Genomic DNA, 23,111 nt, shown 5'->3' on the forward strand with positions numbered 1-23,111 from the left:
CGCCACCCCTGCCCTGGCCCCTGCTGTCCCCATGGCCCCCCTGGCCTTTTGCAACGTCTGCTTCCAAGAGCCCCACCAGGCCGCCCCGCGCTTCAGCCTCACCAGCTGCGGCCATGTTGTGTGCGAGCTCTGCCTCCAGAAAGGTAATGGCCGGCCACCACCGCCGCGGAGAGCGGCTCTGCTTCGGGGTGGCGAGGGCCACCCTGGCGTGGGCTGGGAGCGAGCTGCGAGGCGGGCGGAGAGGAAGAGACGAGCCCAAGCCGGCTGCTCTGCACGAAGCCCCCCGTCCGCCGAGGCACCGCAACGGCCCCGGCTTGGGACGGCTTCTGCCCCCCGGCCCCGGGGACGAGCCACGCACCCACCTTGGGCCTTCCGGGGCCGCTCCTCTGCGGGGGGTTCTTGACACGAAACACACAAAACCACCTCTGTGCTGATGCTGGGCGTTAGCTCTGCGCAGATTTACACCACACGTTAGCCGCTCTGACTCGCTGTAGACAAACGGGAGGCCCGAGCATTGCCTTTTATCACCCGGGCGCTATTCGTAAGCTTTTTAAGTTTTTGCTAATGATTTTCTCTAAATAGTAAAAATAGCTTGAGCCTGCCTTCGAGTGAAACTGTGCTAGAGCCGCCCGACTCAGCGAACAAGCCTTAGACCCTGAAAACTGGAGGAATTAATAGTAGTTATACTTGCAATATATATAATACATAGATATATATATATAAATAAAATATATAATATATTAAATATAAATATAAATATAAATAATATATAAATATTATAATAATATAATAAATAATAAAATATAATAATAAGAATAATATAATAAATATAAATAAATATAAATCCATGTTTGCATTGCAAAAGAGAAGTAAGATGGTGGCCTCACGCCTTCTGGAAGGGTACACGCACTTTCATTAGTTAAAGAACGAGTTTCAAGGCGTAGGATTTATGTTTTGGGGCAGATTTTGTTAGTAGTCTTCAAGCACTTTAAATCTCACTGTTGTTGTCATGGAAACACTAGAGAAACTTGGACGGTGTTGGGAAGATTTGAGGTGATGTTTTGAAAGTCGGGCCTGGGACCGCTGTGCTGAGGCTCTGCGGAAAAGACATAAGGAAATCAGAAAGCTTCTTCTCAAAGGACAAAATATCAGACAAACACCAATATTTTCCCCTTTGAGGTCATGCTAGAAGCTCTGTCTTTCTTCAGGCTGCGTAGAATAAGCGCTCCATCTGCATTTCAAAACTGAAAAGAAGCCTTTTTTGACCTTTAAAGTTTTGACAGTTTTGCTGTTAAGGAGAGAGGTTCGTAAAGCGCAGCCTCTAAATATAACTTGAAAACTCCTAGAACATGAACCATAGCTTCCCTGTGTGTTGTTAATATTATCTGGCAGAAAAAACTGAGACACTGTAATTTTTTATTGCTGTGAACTCAGTAATAATGATAATATCAGTTTTACAATGTATTTCATCTTAAAGATGTTTATGAACATTGATCCTTAGAAAGGAGACATATAATTATCAGCGATGGTAAAAGAATGTATAAATATTGCACTCGTATGCATTTTATAGGCATAATTGCTAATGTGTTTGCAAATAATAAAAGAGATTTTAAAAAATGATGAAGTTACTGTAAAAATTCATAAGGTAAAATTATTAATTCTGTGAATTTAAGACTTTATATTTTTTATCTAGAGAGCAAGAATGAATCCCAAAGTAAAGTCATGTATCTGGTTGGCTCTAGCTCATTAGTGCACATAAGCATGCATTTAATTAAACCAGACAAGTAGTCCTATTTAAATCACAGGAACTAAAAGTCACCTGCATTCAGTGACACTAATCATATTCATAAAATCATTTACATGAATGCTTATTTGCAGGATTAAGACCTGATGACATTCACATATATTTTTCCTGTGCAACTGCCTGCTAGTGTTTTTAAAATCAAATTATTTATTCATGTTTATTTGCATTTCATATATAAACTTCAGATTCCTTCCACAGGCTCCAAAGAAAGGTGAAGGCATCAAAATCTATTAAAAATGTATTTATTTTCTGTTCAGTTTCGTGTATATATTAAATGTATCTTTATCCTACAGGCAAAAAAGATGAATGTTTGATCTGTAAAACTCCTTGTCGTATGTTATTCCTTTCAAAACAGGTAAATGAAAGCTTTAGTAATACTGTGTTACATTAATCTGTGATTTCCTTGACAGCTAAATTATTTGCATTACAAAATACTTCCCTTCTGTTTGCCAACTGTGACATGAATTTTTTATTGATGATAGCTTTGTAGGCTTAGATACTTATGCACTATACACCTCTTAGTTTTATGGACTTCAAATTTAAGTAGGTGGGGAAACTTTTTAGGTCTTTAGATTCTGTCAGACTGCAAATCATTCCAAATTTTTCAAGAACATGAACAGCTACTGTATAACATTGGTGACCACTGTCCAAATGTGGAAGAATGTGTATTGACTTTGGCATTTGCATATCCGAAAAAGTGGATTGCAATGAATTATTTCACGTAACGGACTGAAGCAAAAACCTTCATGCCTGCCCGTCAGCGTTTTCAAGTGTATTGGCCCTTTTTTTTTCCATTTTCTCTTAAGCTAAACTATTTTTAGGTCAGGGACCTCTGGTCATCTTGTCCAAAACTCTGCTCAGAAAGGGGCTAACTTCTAAGTTCAGCCAATCTTAAGTTGTAACATTTCAACAGAACTTAATCTACTTTAAAAATACTGAAGGAATTTAAAAATGCTGTGTCTGTGATGCTAACAAAAATATTAGATGTTTCATTAGAACCTGCCACTACTGTGGAGGACTGGAAGGAAGCAAATTACCATATTATTTGAAAAAGACATTAATGATGATTACTTAACCTTGATTAAGAGCAGATAAAATGATTGGAATGATAATTAAAGATGCATAGAAAAAAACCATACGGGTCAGGAACCTGAATGGGAAAATACGTGATACCATTTATGAGCTTGATGCTATGGCAAAATTCCCAATGAGTACGAGGTCCTATAAATGTGGTAAAATTCCTCATTAAATTGTTTATTGGGGCAATCAACATCTGCACATTAAATATTCTCATCTTTACAGTAATGCTTGCTTGTCACCTTTACATTTTCCTTATGTCTCATGCACCCCGCTCACTTTTTCTTAGAAGATGGTGAAGTGTTGTGATGAATCAGAATCTCACTGTTCATTATTTTAGAGTCTCATGTTAACATCTGCTACTCCTCCATGCAACAAATCTAAACTATTTTCTACAAGCCTTTATTTTAAAGAGTTTATGAATCAGCAATGAAGCTGTAAAATGTAAGTTTGTATTTTTTTCAGGATATATCTGATTGATAGTGACTCAAACCAAGATCCTTTCTTTGCTAGCACCCTAAATAGGTTTTAGAGCTTGCCTCCTATTTTAAATATGCCAAGTATATTTTTATGAGTGTATTCTGTTTTTTTTTTCTAGATGAAATTTTATTGTCTTGCTTCTATTTTCTTTACTATAATACCATAGATAAGTTAGACTGTGCTGTCTGTCCTTCTGCTTTTCTCTTTCTCAGTGTGCCAGTTTACCCTTTCGTTATTTTTGAACCCTTTTGGCAAAGGTCAACCAAATTTGAAGTCTCAAATGCAATTAATTTCCTCCTATAAATTCTATGAAAACTGGTAGCTGGGGAAACCAAGGAAACCCAGTTTAGTTCCCCTGATGACAGACATGCAACTGCAGCTCACTAATAAACATATGGTGTGGAGTAACACAATACATGCCATCTCTGCTCATCTGGATTGCTTTACAGCACATTGGAGGAAGCTGATGTAAGAATAAAGAGGACAAAACATGCAAACCTGTTGCAAATACCAGTTGTTAATGTAGCTGCTCAAATAATTATTTTTCGTACATGTTAAGTCTTAATACCTTCCTATTACTAAAAATATAGAATGCAAGTACAGATTGAAAATAGTTTTGGCAAGTACAGTTGTTATCCAGTCTTGGATATTTCACTTTATGTTAGCGTTATACTCTTCCTGGAGTGGATAAAATAAAGTCTCTCTGTATGTTTGTGCAGTTCCAAGTAGACCAAAGCCCAATTCTTTTTAATTTCTATATAGTATTGTTAATTTAAATCCTCATATTGTCTTAGTAGGCTAGAAGACTTGTTGCTTCACTTGCAGGTGGTCTACTTATTTGTTTAAATAATTCACCTTTCTTTCGTTTTTCAAATTTTTAAACTTTTTAAAATTCTTTAGTACTTCTAATCTTAATTTACACTTTGTCTGCAATAGTTTCTGTTCTTTTTGACTAGATTTTGAAAGGTGGTTCCATAAATGAAGGATGACTGAGAAGGGGGAGAAGTAAAAAGCCTATAAAGCAAAGGTGCTGCCAGAAATCTGGTTGTTGATCTGAAGGCAATGCCTGCTCCGGGGCAGCACATACATCTTCCTTGAACAGCCTCTTGAAACTGTTACTGTCTTATTTGCAATAAGAATGTATGGGTATGATATATTTAAACAAAAGCATAAAGCCTTCTGGGATGATTAAGATGGACATTAAATAAACTGAACTTCTCACTCTATGCGTCATCATACTCCCGATCTGTTCATCAACATTTTTAACTTATATACATCAATACAATTTTTGACATATATACATCTATTTATGGAACACCTCACAAATGTTTTATTTCATATGGTCTGCAACTAAAAGTGCTAACCTCGATATATTTTCTTTTCTTGGTAGACAAGTCCCGATATTCAATCCCTGTTCATGGGAATAGATACGTTATGCAAGAAATATTCGAAAGAAATAACACAGGTGAGTCCTGTGAAAAAAGTCTATAAGATTTAGCATCTGTCAGTCAGAATCCAGATAAAGTGTTTCTTTAATCGTTGTAAATTCAGTCACACCTGTTGCATAATTGCATTGTACTTGAAAGTGTATTTGCGTTTGTTCATCAAGTAGGATGGGGAGGGGGGTGTCAGAACCAAGTATTCTTTCCTGGTGGAGGAACAGACAAGGCCAGTGTTCTTGTGCTGTGCGATTCTCTGCAGTCTCCCTTAAACTTTCTAACCGTAGAAAGTAACCAGCAGCTTCTACGGATTTGTATTTAAATGGGAAAAATGTAGGTATGTGTGTTTGAAAATGAATGTATGGCTGTTTCTTTCTTCGCTGCTCTACTTCCACAGTTTCAAAGTTCTTAAGAAGGCAAACATTATTCATCAGGATCACTGTTTATGTTTCCAAACTATCTCCGAAGACAACTAGTTCTGGTTATTTTAATGATGTAAAATCACTTTCAATGCTATGCAATGAAAAATTAGATCCACCAGAACCTTAAGCAGGTGCAGGCAATGTGCATTAATTATAGCAGTAGAAAAATTACAATATGGAAGCCTGAGCTGGCCGAAGCCCTGAGGTGAACATTCCTCCCTGCTTTTTTTTTAATAAAGTGAGCAAGTCAACAAATACCAAAGATGTCTAATCTCAAAATCTAGGCTTTATTAAAAATAAGAACAATATAATTCTTGAAAACCTCAGTCTGAACCTTATTCAGACAGATGCAATGAAAGATTTCAGAGTAAATTTCCCCCCTCCCTACTGTAACCTGCAAGGAGGATCCCTTCCTTTGGTCTTTCTTAGTTTCCAGTCCAGCAACTTTAGTAGCAACAAACTGCTTATAAACTCCCTTTGGCTCCTCTTTTCCTTCCTCTCTGCAGCTTTGCTTTGGGATTTGTCCTTGCCCCCCTTACTGGGTGTTTCTATGGCAGCTCAAATAAACTCTAAGTTGAACTGTAGTAATATGTCCTCCCTCAATCCACTGGTGACCTTCACTGTGTGTTCTTCTCTCCCTTGCACCCGTACTTGCTTGACCACAAGCTTGCTGATCTGGCAGAAAATTAGCCCAGGGAAGACGATTTGCTTTCTTCATCCTAGGAATTGACAGTGGTGATTATGAATTCATAATTGTTCTACTCTGCTCCAAAAACTTCTCCAAAGCTGAGCGTGTTCCCTTTCCTTAGCACTCCTCCTCCTAAAGTGCAAAGCCAACATAAGGTAAACAAGAAGCCTTCTTCTATCCTGCCTAGGCACACAGTTTTTAACAGCAGGTCTAATGAATAGTATTTATTCTGTAAACTGTGAACAAATCCAGAGGGCTATACTACCAATCATACTTGAATACATACTTGTGTAATGTGTCAAAGAAAGGGGAAAAAAGACACAATCTCAAGAGACTTTAAGTTTTTCTGAAGTCTAAAATAATGTACAGGAAACATACTTTACTGTAAAATACAGGAAGCGTTGAGAAATGTTCAGAACTTCCACGAGTGTCAAAAGATGTAAGAGCAGCCTGTGCTGTGTTAGGGCAAAAGTTTTACCTGCTCTAATGCCCTGTCACACAAGGGGTACTTAGGAAAGAATGAGAACAAGGCTGCCATGTAGTGGTACGTCTTCAGAGCAACCTTCTAACTTCCAGTACTTTGTGGCACAGTTTCCTCAAGCTAGAGGTGGTGTCTTTGCGTTCAAAAGCTTTTGGTCAATATTTTTCCCTGTGTAATTATCAAGTTGTTTTGTGAATATTTAATGTCTGTCACATACTATGGACAGGATGTCCACAGCTTATACGCTGAAGAATGATTTCCTTTTGCCTGTTTTTAATCTGCTACCTGCAGGTTTCATTTGATGCTCTTGCATCCTGTTCTGGAAGAAAAAACAAGCATTCCCGTTTAGCCTATCTGTGCCACTCATTAGTTTTAAACTGCTGTCGTATCCCTTCTTCAATTGTCTTTTATCCAGCCGTGAGGACTCATAATCACAGATGTTCTTTGTACTAAAACTGTTCCACACCTCTGACTAATCTGAAATATTTCCTGATCTACTACTCCCTTTCCGAGATGTTAAGCAGACTCAGTACAGTAACATCAGACATTTTTGCAGTGGAGTAATGATGCCTATTCTATTTCTGTGAAGCCTATTCTATTCCTTTTTTAACTGTTCCTAAAGTTTACTTTGCTTTTTTGACCACTGAAGCACTGAATTGACATTTTCATGGAGCTCCCCACTGTAGGCCCAAAAATTCATTCCAGAGTGGCAGCAGTCAGCTTAGAGCCCATTATTTTCTAAGTAAATTCAGATTTTTCCCTCTCTGTGCATGACTTCACACTATCTATATGGAATTTCAGCTGTGATTTTATTACCCAGCCATTCAGTCTTATAAAGTCATTCTGAATGTCTTCACCACAGGCTCTTAACTTCATTATCCTGATTAACTTAGTATCATCAGCAAACTGCTATAAGAATAAAAACAATAGCTTTGTTATTCGCCTTTTCTGGAGATCGTGTATAGACATGTGAAACAGCAAAACTCCAGGCATGGATCTTTGTGGAAATTCACTGGTGATCTCACTGAACTGTGTTAAACTGATTTTTTGCTTACCTATTTATTATCTTTTAGGAATGAGTTAGCCATGTAAAGATGTGCATCCTTACTGTTCCTTTTCAGCTGTTTCTTCCATCAGTTCTTCTGAAGACACTTCTGATTCTTTGATGAGGATCCAGCGGGAACGTCCTAGACCCTTTTACAGTGAACCGAAAGTAACCGTTTCCGTTAGCTGCTCCACTGTGGTTTCTTTATTTTCTCTGAGTATTTCTTCTTGGTTATCTGACACAATCTCTGACAGGTTTCTTACTCCTGGCATGTGAGAAGAAAGATTTATTAGTAAGTTTTTGCCTTTTGTGAGTTGTTCCTCAAGCTCTTTCCTTGCCCAGCCTGTATGTTTTTACTTTTAACCTGTCATGGTTTATGATCCTCATTTGGACATAACCAGAAGTGCTGCTCATTAAAATCACCACTAGACAGTGCGTCTAACAGTTATATCTAAGTTATATATCTAAGACAAGTTATAATTGCTAGTAAGACAGATTACATTTTATGTTGCCATTAATTTTATGTGTTTGCATAGCACTAATGAAAAGGAAACAGCACAGGTAACTGCCTTTCCAATTTCTTTACCTTGTAAATGAACAGTTAGTTTTAAAATACGAATTCAGGGAAGTAAATCTACTAACTCTAGGGTAGACCATATTAGGTTAAATAAACTTTATAAGAATTTCTACCTCAGTGATAATAACTTGGACTTGGAATATTTTGTTGGATGAGGATTTAAAGGGTTGTATAAAGGATATGTCAAATAATTATTTAAATATAGAAAAACACAAATTCCGTTAAATGATTCTTCTCCATTAGTCTTTGCTGAGGTTGTGTAAATATACTTAGGTGAGATTGGTATAACTGTAAAAATTTTATTTTTAGATTTCAGAATTTCAGGAAAAACATCGTAGACATTTAATAGCATACCACAAACAAAAGGTAACTCTAAGTTGGATGTTTTCATTTTTATTGGTTATGTTTACCTTATTACTTTAGTTTATTTTTAGTAAATTCACTTTTTACAGGATTACTTAGCACAGCTTATGAAGATTTTCTTCCTTCTGTCATTATAAGTGCCAGTTTTTAATTGTTTAAAATCTGTGGTGACTTTATTGGTTACGGTTTAATAAGGTGGCTGTTAGTTGTGGAGTGACTGAGATTAAATGGGAAATCAAAAGACAGGGAGAAAAGAGATTCACTTCAAGGAGGAGACAATGGAAGGGGTGAAGAGATGTTGGTTCTCAGTTGATGAGCCTAGAGGAAAGCAAGGCCTGGCACGACAAACTAGAGTGAGACAAACTACATGAGAAACTTGAACAATGGAGAACAAGACTAAGGGCTGGTACCCTGAGACAGGGATAGTTCAGTGGAGAGAGGAATAGGATTAATCATTCTCTGGAGAACAAGCAGTGAAATTTGCACCTCTTTCTCTGCAAGTTGGTAAGACATACAAGATTTCTTTTTCATTTCTCAGCTACTTCCAAGTATTCGTGAAAATAGGTGACTTTTATTCATCTCTAAGGACATGGCCAGCTATATTACTTAAAGCGACTTGACAGTACTGGTGGATCAAGTTATCAGTAGGTGTCCTAACTTTGAAATGACAGAAGTAAAAACAAATAACTGGCCCGTTGGACATTTCTGGTGTCCAAAGAGGGCATATGTTGTGGTCTCAATGTATGGAACAACTTGTAAACTTAAATGCTTCAGGGCCCATTTTCTCCTAGCTTCCATGACTGCATTTTAGAATCAGTCCTGGTGTACTTTGGAGTGGGTAGTTCTTTCAAAGTCTTATCCTTCTGCTTTCAAGGCCAGGCCATGGAGGAATCCATTTGATTTTAGAGTCCCTTCTAATCCATTGTGCTGATTTCATATGGTAAAAATTCAGACCTGTGGGCAAAGTAAGACAAAATTCTTGGTAGATTTTCCCACAAGTGAAAATGTTAGTTCCAGAGAATCTGTGCAGAATTTTGGTACTTTTTATACTTGATACTTCCTGATGATAACTTTCTTAGTTATTTACTGTGATGATACTCATTTAACAGTGGTCGTAAAGCACCCAAGGATGCTGCTGAGCTGAGAAAGGTGTTCAGGTGCTAGTACGGAGACAGCTAAAAGTTTGGCTGGTTGCTCTTTCAATGGTGCACTGTTTTTGGTATTTTTTATTGTTATTTTGTATGTTCTGTGTATTTGTTTATAATTTAAAACTACTTGCATTGGATCAGGGTTAGAAAAGGGTAATTGACATATACATCCTATGTTCAGCTAAGGCTAGCACTGGTGAGGCTGTTCTGTTGGAGAAATGGCTTGGCAGTGAGGCTGGGGTGAGCAGAGAAGGTAAGAATTTCCCCGTGCAGCAATATACCCATCTCTTGCCTGTGAGTTTCAGTTAGTGATACTCCCCCTTCAAAGCCTACTGCCAGGGAGTCTGAAAGAGCTGGGGAGGGGTAAATCACAGCTGGCAGAGGCATAGGGAAGAGCGGAGAGCGAGTATATGTTCATGTCAGGGTGATAATCTCCATCCAAATCTTCCTGCTGCTGACTTTGAGATGAGGAGGCAGGGGGAAAGAACGAAGTAAGGACGGAATGGCCTACGGTGTAAACACTTTGGCAAATGGCAGTGAGCCCAGGGCAGATGAGGAAGCACAAATCTTCCCTTTGACGGAAGTGCTTCTTCCCGGCACCCTCCACTTCTCAGGCCTTGGCCCACAGGCTTTGGGAAAGGCAGACGACTGCATAATGATCTGCACAACAGGGGGTTCTCATGCTTTTCTATCTTTGTGGTTTCCTCCCTTATTTCTAGTATGTCATCACTATCGTTGTCAACTAATAGCTTTCATGACCTTGATGAAAGCTTCTTTGTTGCTCTTTCTGTGAGTTGCAGAGATACTGGGGTGTGGATGATGATTTGTGGTGCAGGCACTTGATGTCCATATTCCCGGAGAGTCTAGTTTCCACATATTCTGCTAGGACCTAGAGATATTAAGAAAGAAATAGCTATTCACTTGCTTTAAGGGATTTTGGCCTTAAAATCATTCAGTCCTAGAGAGAGGCGGGATAAAATACATTGTTTCTGGTGCCAGCCATTCTCTTGAGCAAACCTAACTCTCATTAGGGGAAAAAAAAATCTTCTGAGACTTTTAGGGTCATTATGTTGCTTTAGAAATATGTTCTCCTGAAGTGTGACCCCTGCCTAGGGGCATTTATTCTCCACACTGCTGCCTTCTCAGTACAGGAATGATGTGCGGAAGAAGTTCTTGAAGGCAGAGCTGTTAGATAGATAGCTGTGTTACAACAGTCTCCTTAAATCCCCTGAGCTGAGAAAGGAGACTGAGAGAGTATTGGGACAGTGGTCTGCAGGTTTGCTCTGTGCTTACTGTTTCCCAGGCGGAAACAGAATACTGGGCTAGTTGAACCCTTAATTTGTATCATTATGGCCATTCGTCTGTTTTTCCTAGCTGAATACTCTAAAAAGAGCAGGACATCAGGGGTCCGAGGACTGGAAGATAAAGACAGTAGAATTCCTACTCAGTAAAATAGAAAAGTAATTTCTTTTGCATTTGAAACAGTCTGCTGATAAAAGAGATGTAGCCAATGTATCTGAGATCAGAGATAGGGAGGGGGAGAACTACTTCCATATATACAGTATTGGGTTGAAAAGACAGCAGAGCAGACAGGATATAAAGGCTGACTTAAAGAAGAGATTATATTTGATATACCAGAGCTAATTTCAGGAGACTCAACTTGATCCTACAGTGAGAAGTTTTTACAGGAGGCTTAAAATATGAGTCTTCAATATATAACACTAGAGAAGGAGAAATACAATTTTTTTCTCTCTGGATACCTTTTTACCTCTTTGCAAATCGTTCAGATTAATTTTACTAGAATGTTCCAAGGGTATTACATTACAGCATTTACCTTACAGGTTATTCTTATAGCGATATTCACCATTTTCCAGTGATTTTCCATATTCTACAGAGTTACCATGTTATGTGCCCATGCACACAGGAAATACACCATTGCTAGTAATTATTCTATTTGCTTATGTTGCAGATAGACTTGTAGTAGATCTTAATATTTTAACTTCACTAATGAATTATGTAATAGGTTTTCTGGTATTTTTTTAGTTGGCTTCCATAAAAAAATACGGTGTTGAACATTAAAGAACTTTAAAGTTGTACAGGCAGCCATGCAGCATTTAGGAGTTGTTTTCCCGCTTGTGTATATTACGATGCAGTCTTAAATTACATGATCACATGGTTTTCCCACAAGATCTGTACTACTGGAGGTTGACACAGCACTGTGTGAGAAAGAATGGTTTTGCTTGTAAAGTACCTCCACTGTGAGTTAAAAGTGAAAAGTAGAGAATGAAATAGGATATTGCAAGAAAAATGTTGCTGAATCTTATTTTAGAGAACTGAATTCTTCCCCTTCTTTTATCTCAGGCTGCCCATCTGATGCTAATCAATTAACAGAAAATATGCAAAAAATCAGATCCTACATAAATTAGATTTTTTCCTTAGTCTATTTTCCTTCAGTTTCTCATCTGCAAAAAAAGCATAATGTCTTTCACAACCAATTTGATTGTATAAAGGTAAATCAATCACTGTTTATGGAGAATTCAAATAATACTGTAAGGAGAACCACAAAAAGTTTACATGAAGACTTATAATTTGTCTTCAGATCAAAATATGAATAGTATGAACTAGTGAAGGACTAAGGTCACACACTGGAAGTTAAGGATAAAATACAGATATGGTATCAAGGCTATTGAGTCAATTTTTATACCCTCCATAAAAAATGAAAATGTAGCCTGTAAAAAAAAATTATACATACTGGAGAGTTGATCTAAAGTTCTTTGAAATCTTCAATTTTGCAAGCTAATAACATTCTTTAGTAGAGCTTTTTTTCTGCTTGTGTCCATAACATAATAGAAAATATTCTTCACCTAAACTCATTGCAAATAGACATACTGTAAAGAACTGAATAAATTTTGAATCTGAAAAAGGAAATATGGGATCTTGGTATTCTGGAAATGGTACTGGTATTTTTTCAAGACACTTTCATTTTACATTTACTGACTTTTCTATCAGATATGGAAAAGATGAAGAAAAACAGACACAAACTGTTTTTAAGCACTGTTCTGAGTATTCATTTAGCCTGTATTACCAAAACATTTCTTCACAAAAGATAATCACACTAAGTCTGTAACTGCCCAAAACAAGCTTATAGTCTTCAGACTGACTCCATAAAGATCCATATAACAGCTACAATCTTGCCCCTTTTTATCTAAAAATAAATCTGGAATGGCAATTATATCTAAGAAGATTAAAACCAGCGAACACAACCTTTCAACAGGTGTGAATACTAGTTATATGAAAATGGATGTGTATATTACACAAATAGTTTATTTTAATCTTTGATTATGTCACAGACACTGAAGTTGGAAGAATCTCTCAAGAAAGCAAAGCAACAATTACATCAGATGCAATGGTAAGAGGTTTAATACAGCAGAAGTAAATGGGGAACATTCTTTGTAATCAAATTACAGCAGGGCTAATTGATAAAATGATAAAAATCATGCTTTGTTTGGTTTTCTCTTTGAGATTGTGTTGTATAAATAAATCAAGTATATCTTTAACTTTATAGAAATAAATGAACGATGATTTTTGCCATCAGGTCCATTTCTTCATCTCAATCAAGCTTGTCAGGAAATAATACTTTTTTAAAAATTCAAGTCAGTAATTACTCTAAAAATGAACTTTTAGCAAGCAGTATTTTTTATGTTGCATTAAACATCTGAATGCATATGCAGTTTTAAAATTTTTATTTGCTTTGACATGAATTTGGGTTGGTCTTTTCCAACAGTTTTCCAGCATCAGTTTAGAAGGTTAACAATATCTTTCGCAGTACCTCTACAACTAGTCCACTTGCAAAATCACCAAAGTTTTGTAAAATACTTGTAAACTTCCTTGTTTCTAGTAAAAATAAACTACCCAACTCATCTTAAAATAGTCTTTTTCACAAATGCACTAAGAGGTAGCTCATTATTATCCCCTCATTGACTGATATACCTGAATCTTCTTTTATCCTGTATCATTGGCAATTGCTGAATTTCCAACTTATAGCAGTTTTGTAGCACACCCCAAGTGTGCTTTGTGCTATTACTTTTCGTTACCTTTCATTTTATTCCAATCATTTTCTTTGAAAAGAACACATTGTTTTTATTTTATCATTATCTTGTCCTCCTTTGTATTGATGATACTTTCTTGATCTGTCTGCAGATTTCACAAACTGCTGGCTATGCTTAAGTCATTAATGAATATATTAAATAGGACTGGATGCAAAACTAATCTGAAGGAGACATCAGTAATAACATTTCTGCACTCTCTTAACCCTTTTTTATTGCTGTTTCACCCTTAACATTATTTACGTCATGGTTAACTGAATTAACTCTTCTTATCTCTGCTTTAAAGACTAAGTGACCTATACAGTGTTATAATGCTTGGATTGAATTGATTGATTGATTGATTGATTAACGTAGATTAAATGTACTATCTTACTCCTGTTCAAAAATCTGCTTACCAGAAAATAAAAGAAAACAAAAAAAAGTCAAATCAATCTGATGTGATCACCTATGGTAAACTATTATTCATTCTATTTTCCATTTGTTTCCATATCCTATTTTATTCTCCTTTTTAAGACTTCAAAACCTACTAGAAAAAAACTAACAGCCTTGGCCCATTCTTTTTTTCCCTTTAGTGAGTATTGGTATCAGAGTTCCTGCTGTGTAGTTATAATGTACTGCTCCCCATGGATCCATCTTCTTGAGAGAAGCCCTTCTCCATGAATGCCACTTTATGAGTTCCAATAATAGGATCCTGAAACTCCTTGATAAGGCAGTTCACTGAGCCAGCAATTTAATTGCAACATCTTGTTTTGTCATTCTTTTTCTGACTGTTTTAATATACACTTTCTTCTGACTCTGATATGCACATAGTATACTAGATTATGCTCTCTTATGAAGGTGAAGAAAAAGAGTAGAAAGGAAACAAGATCCATGGTGATTATCATAGTTAATATATTTTAATTCTCTGTTTCCTTTTCCTCATCTGCAGCTCACATAAATAGCATCTTGGCTATACCAACTGCAGTGTTCTAACTGAATTTCAGATTTTCACAGAGTTCTATGAAAACAGTTTGACCTAGCGGTTCTCCTCGCATGCTCAGGGAGACATATTGCTCCTGTGTATGGTTATTAGCAAAGGTATCAGTTTTATGTAACTGCTGCAGAGGTATGCAAACATTTTCTTAGAGAACTAGATTTTTAAGGTTTGGGAAATTTACACATCAAAATGAAGATTTCAGAGGCAGTTGTAGTTAATAACTGTATTTTAATATCTGTTCTTCCATAAAGTACTCTGCCATAATGCTATCCTAAATTGGCGTTGTTGTGCATAGAATGACTGATGTATCAAATATACTGCTTTTTTTACTTCCTGATGAACTGTAGCATAGTAGAAAGCTATTGGTGGGTAATAGACTTTGATCTTATGCTCTGTTGACCAGTTATATAAATGAGTTAACCAAACCAATTTTTAACTTATATCCATTGTTCCTTTTGTTCTGCTTTTAGTATGAAACCTCCTCAACAACTTACTCAACTGCCACTTTCCAGTACAAGTAGAAGTCCACTTTCCAGTAAGAAGTGTTAGTTTAAAATATTAACTACGTAATATATATCAGTGGATATCACAATGTTCTAATAGTGCATTTATTACTAACTTTAGTTCCTTCAGAAAAACAGAACGGATATTCTTCATATTCTCTCCATCCTAGTCATGCTTCTACTTCCAAAATGTAGGTACAAAACCATAAATTTCCAATAAAAAACTTACAGTAACAAACTGTTTACAATTTTTTTCACACAAAACCATTTATTTTGTAGAGTGTGTATCCTTTTGGCAGTGAGTTTCAAATGACTATATTTTTTAATTTTTGTGTTTCATTTTGCAAACTATGTATATACAAAAGAACTGGGGGGGGGTTTATATATCCTAGTATTAGCTAGCTGTGTAGATTGCCTTGGTATTCACTGGAAAGAAACTCTAAGGCATGAAACACCTTATTCTAAAGACTTTTCAGATGAACTGATAGTTTGTCTGAAAATAGTGAGCAAACGCGCTCCAGTAGTGACTATTTCTTCCCATTGACTGTAGAGGGAATCTAAATCACTAGTAGACATCCATATTTACACTGTAATTATCTAGTTAGATAGGATCAACCCCAGCTAGGCACTCAATGCTTATTAAATTTTAAATAAATTGAATGTATAGCTTGTTCAAGCTAAAAGATTTCTTTACCTACGGCTGATTCACTTAAAAAAATTGAAGTTCAGCATGCCATTAGTGTGAAGATAAATGACAAATATATAAATGTGCATGTTTATTCTGACTTAAATAGAAGTATAACAACATTAATCATCAAATAACTTTCTCTATAAGTATCTAAACCAAGATTCTTACTAGAATCTTACTAGAGGTAAGATTTTTCTCATTGCTAGTGGGTTTTGGAACAGGTGCTAAGTACCATTTTAGGTATTACGTATTAAGCATTATTTATTATATATTAGTCAATTAAACATGGGGAATATAATGTAATTATAATCATTATAATGAATGCATCATTTTTATTACAATGTCATACTTATTTTGAATTTTATTATAAGAATGGAATCAATGGAGATTGATCCTTTACCTTCACCAGTGAGGAAAGTAAGTTCCTTTTTTGTGTATCTGTTTTTGGTTTCTTCTACCCTGTTAATTACTGTAAAAAACAGATTCCCCTCTTTCAACACAATTCTTACATATATGCTGATTTCAGCTATGGTTGATGCTTAGTAGAAGTCAGATACTTCCCAAAAGGAACGAGTAAGAGAGAAATCACAGCATTGACTTCTAGAATTTTATTCTCCCTATGGCATAGACAGGGTTATAAACTTGTGATGCTAAAGTAAATGGCAAATTCTTGAGTTCCAAGTATATTTACATTATAAGAATGTTGTAACTGTTTCCATATTAACTATTGCTATTGCTTGAAACTGAAACTTAGGTTTTAATTTAAAGTCAAACATATTAAGGGATGGAAGTATATATAAGATTCCCGCCTTCATCTGACCTCATGTAGATATCTGCAGTGCAGATCTAAGCTAGTTACGCAGTCATTAGTTTTCACCTTTCATAAAGAATTATATTTGTTGTTTGACCAGGTGATGATGCCTCTGGCTATGTCCAGGGGCATCATGTGAATAACATCCTCACATGCTAAGAAAAAGCTAGATGGTAGCAGTCACCAATCTGAGGGCAGTATTAACACCTGATGTTTTAAGCTCTGAATGACCTCTTTAAGCAGTCACAAATCTGAGGGCAGTATTAACACCTGATGTGTTAAGCTCTGAATGACCTCTTTAAGATGAAAAAGGAGGGAGGAACCCTTCCCTGGTTAGGAGAGGTAACATCCAGGAAAAGAATATTGCTTAAGGATGGAATCTCAGCACAAAAAATGGGGTAAACATCTGATAATTTTTTGTCTGAATGTGATAGAAAGGATATTTTGGAATAAAACTTAAGTACGTGTATTTTCTTTTTTCTTCTGTGTATCTCTGAAAAAACACAGTTTTGCATTGTAGTGCTGTGAACAAATCTGGAGGGGTTAATTTTGAAGGTAGCAATGCAGAATGGTGGTGTAGGGGATCTATGTCTGTCTCCTAAATGCAACCCTTCTGTAGAGTATCTTTGCCTTGCAGGGGGACAGTGGAGAGAGTCCAAAGTCTGCTGGTTTTGTACTCCTCAAACCTGTAACACTGTTGCTTAAAATATCTTACTAATTTGTGTGCTTATTAGATGGTAATTAATACCTTGCTGTTTATTTAGCCTGAGGTAGTGACTGGTCCAACAAGACTATCACTAATAACTCCACCCCAAGGCGGACGTATGGGTAAGTAAAAATAAAATTTATAACTGGATAAAATTTATATTATTTTAAGAGTATTCCAAAATTAAAATCCATGCTTTAGCAATTTACTGAGCAAGCTTGGATTATGTTGAGGTGTAAGGAACTTCTCAGGTAGACATCAGTCCAGCAGATGAGAAATGGTTAAAAATGAAGAATTAAGTAAATCTCCATATTTACCTGCTCTGTACTCTGAATAATTTCTTGTAGTCAAAATGATACTTGCTGAGCAATCATAGTCAGCAGTTGCAAGGAAAGTACTGTAATGATGCATATGCTAGAAGAGAACATAGTTTCTTGTAGCCTATGTTATTGGCTCTCTAATAATCTTCATGGTTATACTGGTTTATAGTTATCAGAGATTAATGCTGTCCATAAAAGTTATGTTAAATATCAGATCAGAAAACGGGAAAACTGAATGGAAGTTACAAAAATGCTTGGTCACAAAAGTATGGTAATTCATCTGAGAGCAAGAATTTGTTCAGGAAAAGGTGATGGTTTTACTGTATCCGTATGTTAAGGTGTGGGACGTTTTATCTGACTTCCTTTCAATCCTGGGCTGTTGCAGAGCTTAGGTAAAGCCGACATGCATGATAGCCAAATGAAACTATTACAATCTTGTATGTTGTTTATTTGTGAAGAGATTCACGAAATTTCCAGTGCTCTACAGACCAATTCGTTGGCCCTTTCCATTCTCATTTTTTCACCCAGTGTGCTCCTATACCAGTCCATTCTCAGGCAACCTTACAGCTGAATTCAGCTGTTTAGAGGATCCATCTCCAGCTAAAAATGGAGCTTTTAGCACTCTTGTGCTTTTACATGGTGTAAAAGTTCTGGAACGGGGATAATTACAATTGCCGTGGACATAGCGTAACGAATTTTTGTCCAGATGTGTTGTGGAGTCTCCATCCTTGGAGTTACTCAAAAGTTGTCTGAACAGGGCCCTAGGCAACCTACTGCAGGTGATCCTGCTGGGGCAAGGGGGTTGGACTAGATGATTTCCAAATGTCCCTTCCAAACTCAACCATTCTATGATTCTATAATAAGAAAAAATTACTTTTTTCTATATTATGGGGGATTTTTTCCTATGTTATGTCTGATTTATACGTTCAGATCTTTTCTAAATGCACTTTCACATACAAATTTATGGATAACAAGATGGCCATTGTCTCAGTAAACATTTTTTCATTTCGTCTGAATATAAATAGATATGTAATTAGATGGTAAAATTACGTAAACAGTTATGTGCTCAGCACATTTCAGAATCAACCTGTAAAGTCTTGCAGTGGACAAAGCTGAATGAGTCAAAACAGTCATACAATAGATTTAATAAGTAAGAGTCAATACAAACAATGATTTATTGGTACACTGAGTAAAGTGTCTTTAAAGGAGATGTATGAAGCAGCAAAAAAAACAGCTGAAGAACTGAAGCACCTCAGCAGCACTATCTTTATAGTCTAATAAATGAGAGAACATGAAAGAAACCAACATATCTGTGTCAAACTCAGAAAAGATTTAGAGGAATGGTACAAGAGGGTGTTTTTTGTGACAGCGGTGCTCTGTGTTGAGACTTGAGTCAATTTTTCACCATTACCTTCTACTGGAGTACTACTGAGGAGTTACGAAAGCTTTCATGCTGCTGGACTTCTAGCAAGAGATACTGGAAAACAAATTCTGCCTCAGCACATGTCTTGTCTGTGCTAAATCTCAAAAAGTATTAATTTTTAGGGCTATTTTGATCTTTGCTCAAGTGTTATGAGGATTTTATTTTGTCAGCCAGTCCCTTATCCTTCATTTTCTATTGTTATTCTCCATGGTTTTTCATGCTTGAATAAACTGATGGTGAGTTTGGCCCAGAAAATGTAGTTAAGGTACTTATCCTTGTTTCCAAAGCTATCTCTTCAGTAAAATGGGTAATTCATTTTAATCCTGTATTCAAAAGTATAATTCTTACAGGTAGCGTATCCTACAGAAGTTCTCAGCCGTCTGGAATAACGTCAAGTCAAAATAGTAAAGCAGGATCTACAAGGTAATTGAATACAGCTCGTGCTTTTCAAGATGTTACAGTCTTTTATTGGAGACTGAAATTAACTCTTGCCTGGCCTCAGTGAAGCTGTACATTTAAAGGCCGTATTATGTATCTATCTTTCTAAACAAGAAATGTTATTGTATAAGCTAACTATCCTCTATATTAATGTGTTTTTTATTCCTGGAAGATTACATTTTGAATTTACTTTCTTCAAAATGTGCAGAGGTAATTCGAGTTTCTGTAGTTGTGTACATCTGCAATCATAGTACTCTTATATAAGGAGTGGTAAATTTTTATTTAGAAAGTAAAACAACATCTCTGCTTTGTGTTTCTTCTAAAAGTCAGAGATTGCAACACAACGTCCCTGACATTTTACAGAGAAACTGCCCAGAGAGCTATTCTCTGAATAATCCGAATATCTTCATGCGGTGTGTAGCAGCTTTCAGGCTTTTCGTCTAAACATTGAATAGACCTCAATTTGTGAGAACTATAAACATGAAGGAAAAACTTAAAATCATAATCATAAAATCGTAATCATAAAGCACAAAATGCCTTCTTATCATACATTTAAAAAAGAAATATTTTGTTATGTATTTTATCTTTGATTCTCATACCCTTTGTCTTCCTTTTGCTGTTTAGAACATGTCTGATGAATAAGGAATCTGTAAAACATAACATTTTATAGTATTTTCTATTAAAATGTTAGCACTGTGAATCTAGAAGGTTTGAAATCTCTTGTAGCATGAAGGTAGCCTCAAATCTTACTCAGAAATTAATTTCATTTGTAGATCCACACCTATAAGACTACCTCATAATGGATGTCCACTCACATCGTCGTGTGGATCACAAAGTAGTAGAATGGGGTCATGGGCCACTTCTGACTTCAGAACACCTCAGCTGTATCCATTTACATCACCTTCCTCGCAATCATCTGGAATAAGACATCCAATCACCATCCCTGGTCTTCTGCAGAGACAACATTTAGGCAAGTATATTTTATAAATTAATAGAATTTGACTCTCTTTACTGAAAAATTTTCAGCATAAAATACGATTGCTACTTAATTACTGGAGCTCAGGGAAAAAAAATTGTGCAGTGTAGAAATGATATTTGAAAACTGGAAGCAAGCTATCAATATAATATTAAAAAGTTTATGGGTTATTAGCACTGTTTAGCCTTAACCATCTATACAATAGAATATCTACTATGAGAATGTGTTCTTGTTTCACTTCCCCACAGTATTTTAACAAAGAATTAAATCTGATAAAGTAAATAGTTCTTTTCTAACAAATTTCTAGCAATTCTGAACAATGCAAAGCATACAATAATTTGACAAAAGCTAATCTTCCAACAACTCTCAAGTAAAGAGTGGAGAGTAGAAGACAATCAGTGGAAGAAGTAGACTCAGTGGGAGTGATATGTCAGAGGAATTCAGCTGGAAGTAAGGAGTAGTGAACACAGATAAGACTGAGATAGTCAATAGGAGTCCTTTAGTAAGGATTCTTGTTAAGGAATTAAGGAATAAGTATGGTTGAGTTAACATATGGGAAAGAAGGAAAGAATAGTCTACAAGGAAAAGGATGAATATGAGACAGTTCCTGCATGAATGAGTAGAGTGTTGTAGAAAGTGGATGACAGCTGACCTCCCACTATATCTAGTGGAGAGAAAGGAACATACATTCAGAATAATGCAGTTTCCTTTTAACAAGTGAAGTATTAGTGACCTGGTTATTAGGCACTTGGGAAAATGAATGGAAATGAACAAATAAGCAAACTCCTCTTGAAGTGAACAAGGAGTAAAGAATGAACAGGTGAGAGAGAAAAAGGAAGGAAGACATTCAGGAATGGAAGAGAAAGGTGAGGATATTAAAAGGGCTGGGAGAAGAAAAGGAGTACAGAGAAATGTATGATATAAAACAAAAGCTAAAGAGGAAACAAAATAAAAAATGATGAAGTATGGCTATAAGAATGCAGAATGTTTTTGTAAAAAGGGAGCAGGAGGGACCAAAGGAAAAAGATGAGGGACAGTAAAGTCTATTTTTCCTAAGAAGCAAGAGAAGTAGAAAAGAGAAGCTCTGATAGATGCAGCAAACCGACTTAGACCAAAGAATGAAGCAATGATGAAAACAAAATTAAAAATGACAAGAACATTTTATTTTCCAGTATTATTTGTGTATTTTATAATTATTATTAGACATTTCATTGTACTTCTCTATGACATGCTCTGCATCTTCACAGTTTAGGAGAAAAGGCTTAGATGATTGTTATGATTATTTATTGGTGGCCATCTTTCCCATATTCTGTACTATATTAATTGCATTTCTTTTGTTATTGCTTGTTCTTATTTCATCACTATCTTCAGTAATAATCTTCCCTATCCTATGAACTTTTCAATCCTAGCACAGTTCCCTCATTTGCCAGAATTTATGTTTCAGCGTCACATTTCTTGTGGGTCTGGCTGTCACCAAGACACCAACATAAATATCCACAAGCAATCATAAGAAAGAAAGCATAAAGCTAGCAAAAGTAGGTGTACAAAGACCAGCCCAAGAGGTGTGTATGGTCATCACAGGAATTCCACTAGGGCAGATTGATGCTTCATGTTGCAAAGTTTACGTCACAAGTGAAAACTGTTTTATTTATTTACATTGAAAGGAAAATTCAGATTAAAAGTGTACTTCAGTCTTAATTTATAAAAGTGACTTTTCTATTCCAAGGGCAACACAACTCAAGCAGTTTGGAGTTTAGAGCTAGAGCTGTTCTGTAGATACAAACAAACCTAATTAAACCAAAATGAAGATGTTTTAAGAAATTCAGTCATTTTCAAATTCTCAATGCTTAGAGCCTGTGAAAGCTTACCTCATATTTTTTTTACATGTGGAAGTTTCTGGATAGTGATATAGCATGTGAAATAATACATGAACCAGATAGGTTCTGTAAATAATGGAGTTTATATTCAGAATAATAATATTTACTTTGACATTCACCTATATAGCTGAAATTCAAATATGGCACAAATTATTTTAAAGAAATAGAATTCTCATTCTTTTATGTAAACACAGGGGAGCATATTTCAATTGATAAAAACAACTATACAAAAATTTATATGTTTATATATGTTTATATAAATGTTTTGTATTTTAAAATTTTGATAGTTTTCACTTTGCTGTTTTCTTGAATAAATTTCAAAAATATTTACATGAGTAAAGTTTTCCTTTAGTGTTATTAAAAATACTTCTATTTGTATTTGTTATTGTTATTCTAGGATCTACTAATTTTGGAGGACATTCAGTAGAAAGATAAGCAAACATCTGTGATTTGTTTTGTTCAGTATGCATCTGGAGAAGCCCTACACAGTCTTTGGATCTCAGAGTACCTGTAATTCCTATAAAATGTCAAACTGGCATAAACGGCTAACTATTCAGCTTGAATAACCTATTTAAAACATTGCTGATATTGCTGATTAACAGCTGTGGTAGTTTTAAACAGGAGTGCAAAATACTGTAGCTATTTTTAGGATTTTTGGCTTAAAATGGATTGTAAAAATAAACAGCCTTTATTAACTAAGCATTAAGACAAAATATGGTTATACACTCAGTGAACACTTCTTGCTGTGAATGCATAGACCTGT

At 35.9% G+C, this 23,111-nt stretch overlaps 1 protein-coding gene across 1 annotated transcript; it reads left to right on the forward strand.

The window, feature by feature from the left end:
* The first annotated feature begins 31 nt into the window (after positions 1–31).
* RNF212 (ring finger protein 212) lies at positions 32–22,783 on the forward strand. Its single transcript, XM_068941038.1, has 12 exons — positions 32–143; positions 2,098–2,159; positions 4,752–4,826; positions 8,323–8,379; positions 12,875–12,933; positions 15,077–15,141; positions 15,231–15,300; positions 16,169–16,214; positions 17,373–17,436; positions 19,408–19,480; positions 20,269–20,465; positions 22,746–22,783. Exons 1-12 carry the CDS (start codon positions 32–34, stop codon positions 22,781–22,783), a joined length of 918 nt encoding a protein of 305 aa, XP_068797139.1.
* Positions 22,784–23,111: the final 328 nt, after the last annotated feature.

The sequence above is a fragment of the Struthio camelus genome, chromosome 4 (genome assembly GCF_040807025.1).
Source record: "Struthio camelus isolate bStrCam1 chromosome 4, bStrCam1.hap1, whole genome shotgun sequence".
Classification (NCBI taxonomy): Eukaryota; Metazoa; Chordata; class Aves; order Struthioniformes; family Struthionidae; genus Struthio; species Struthio camelus.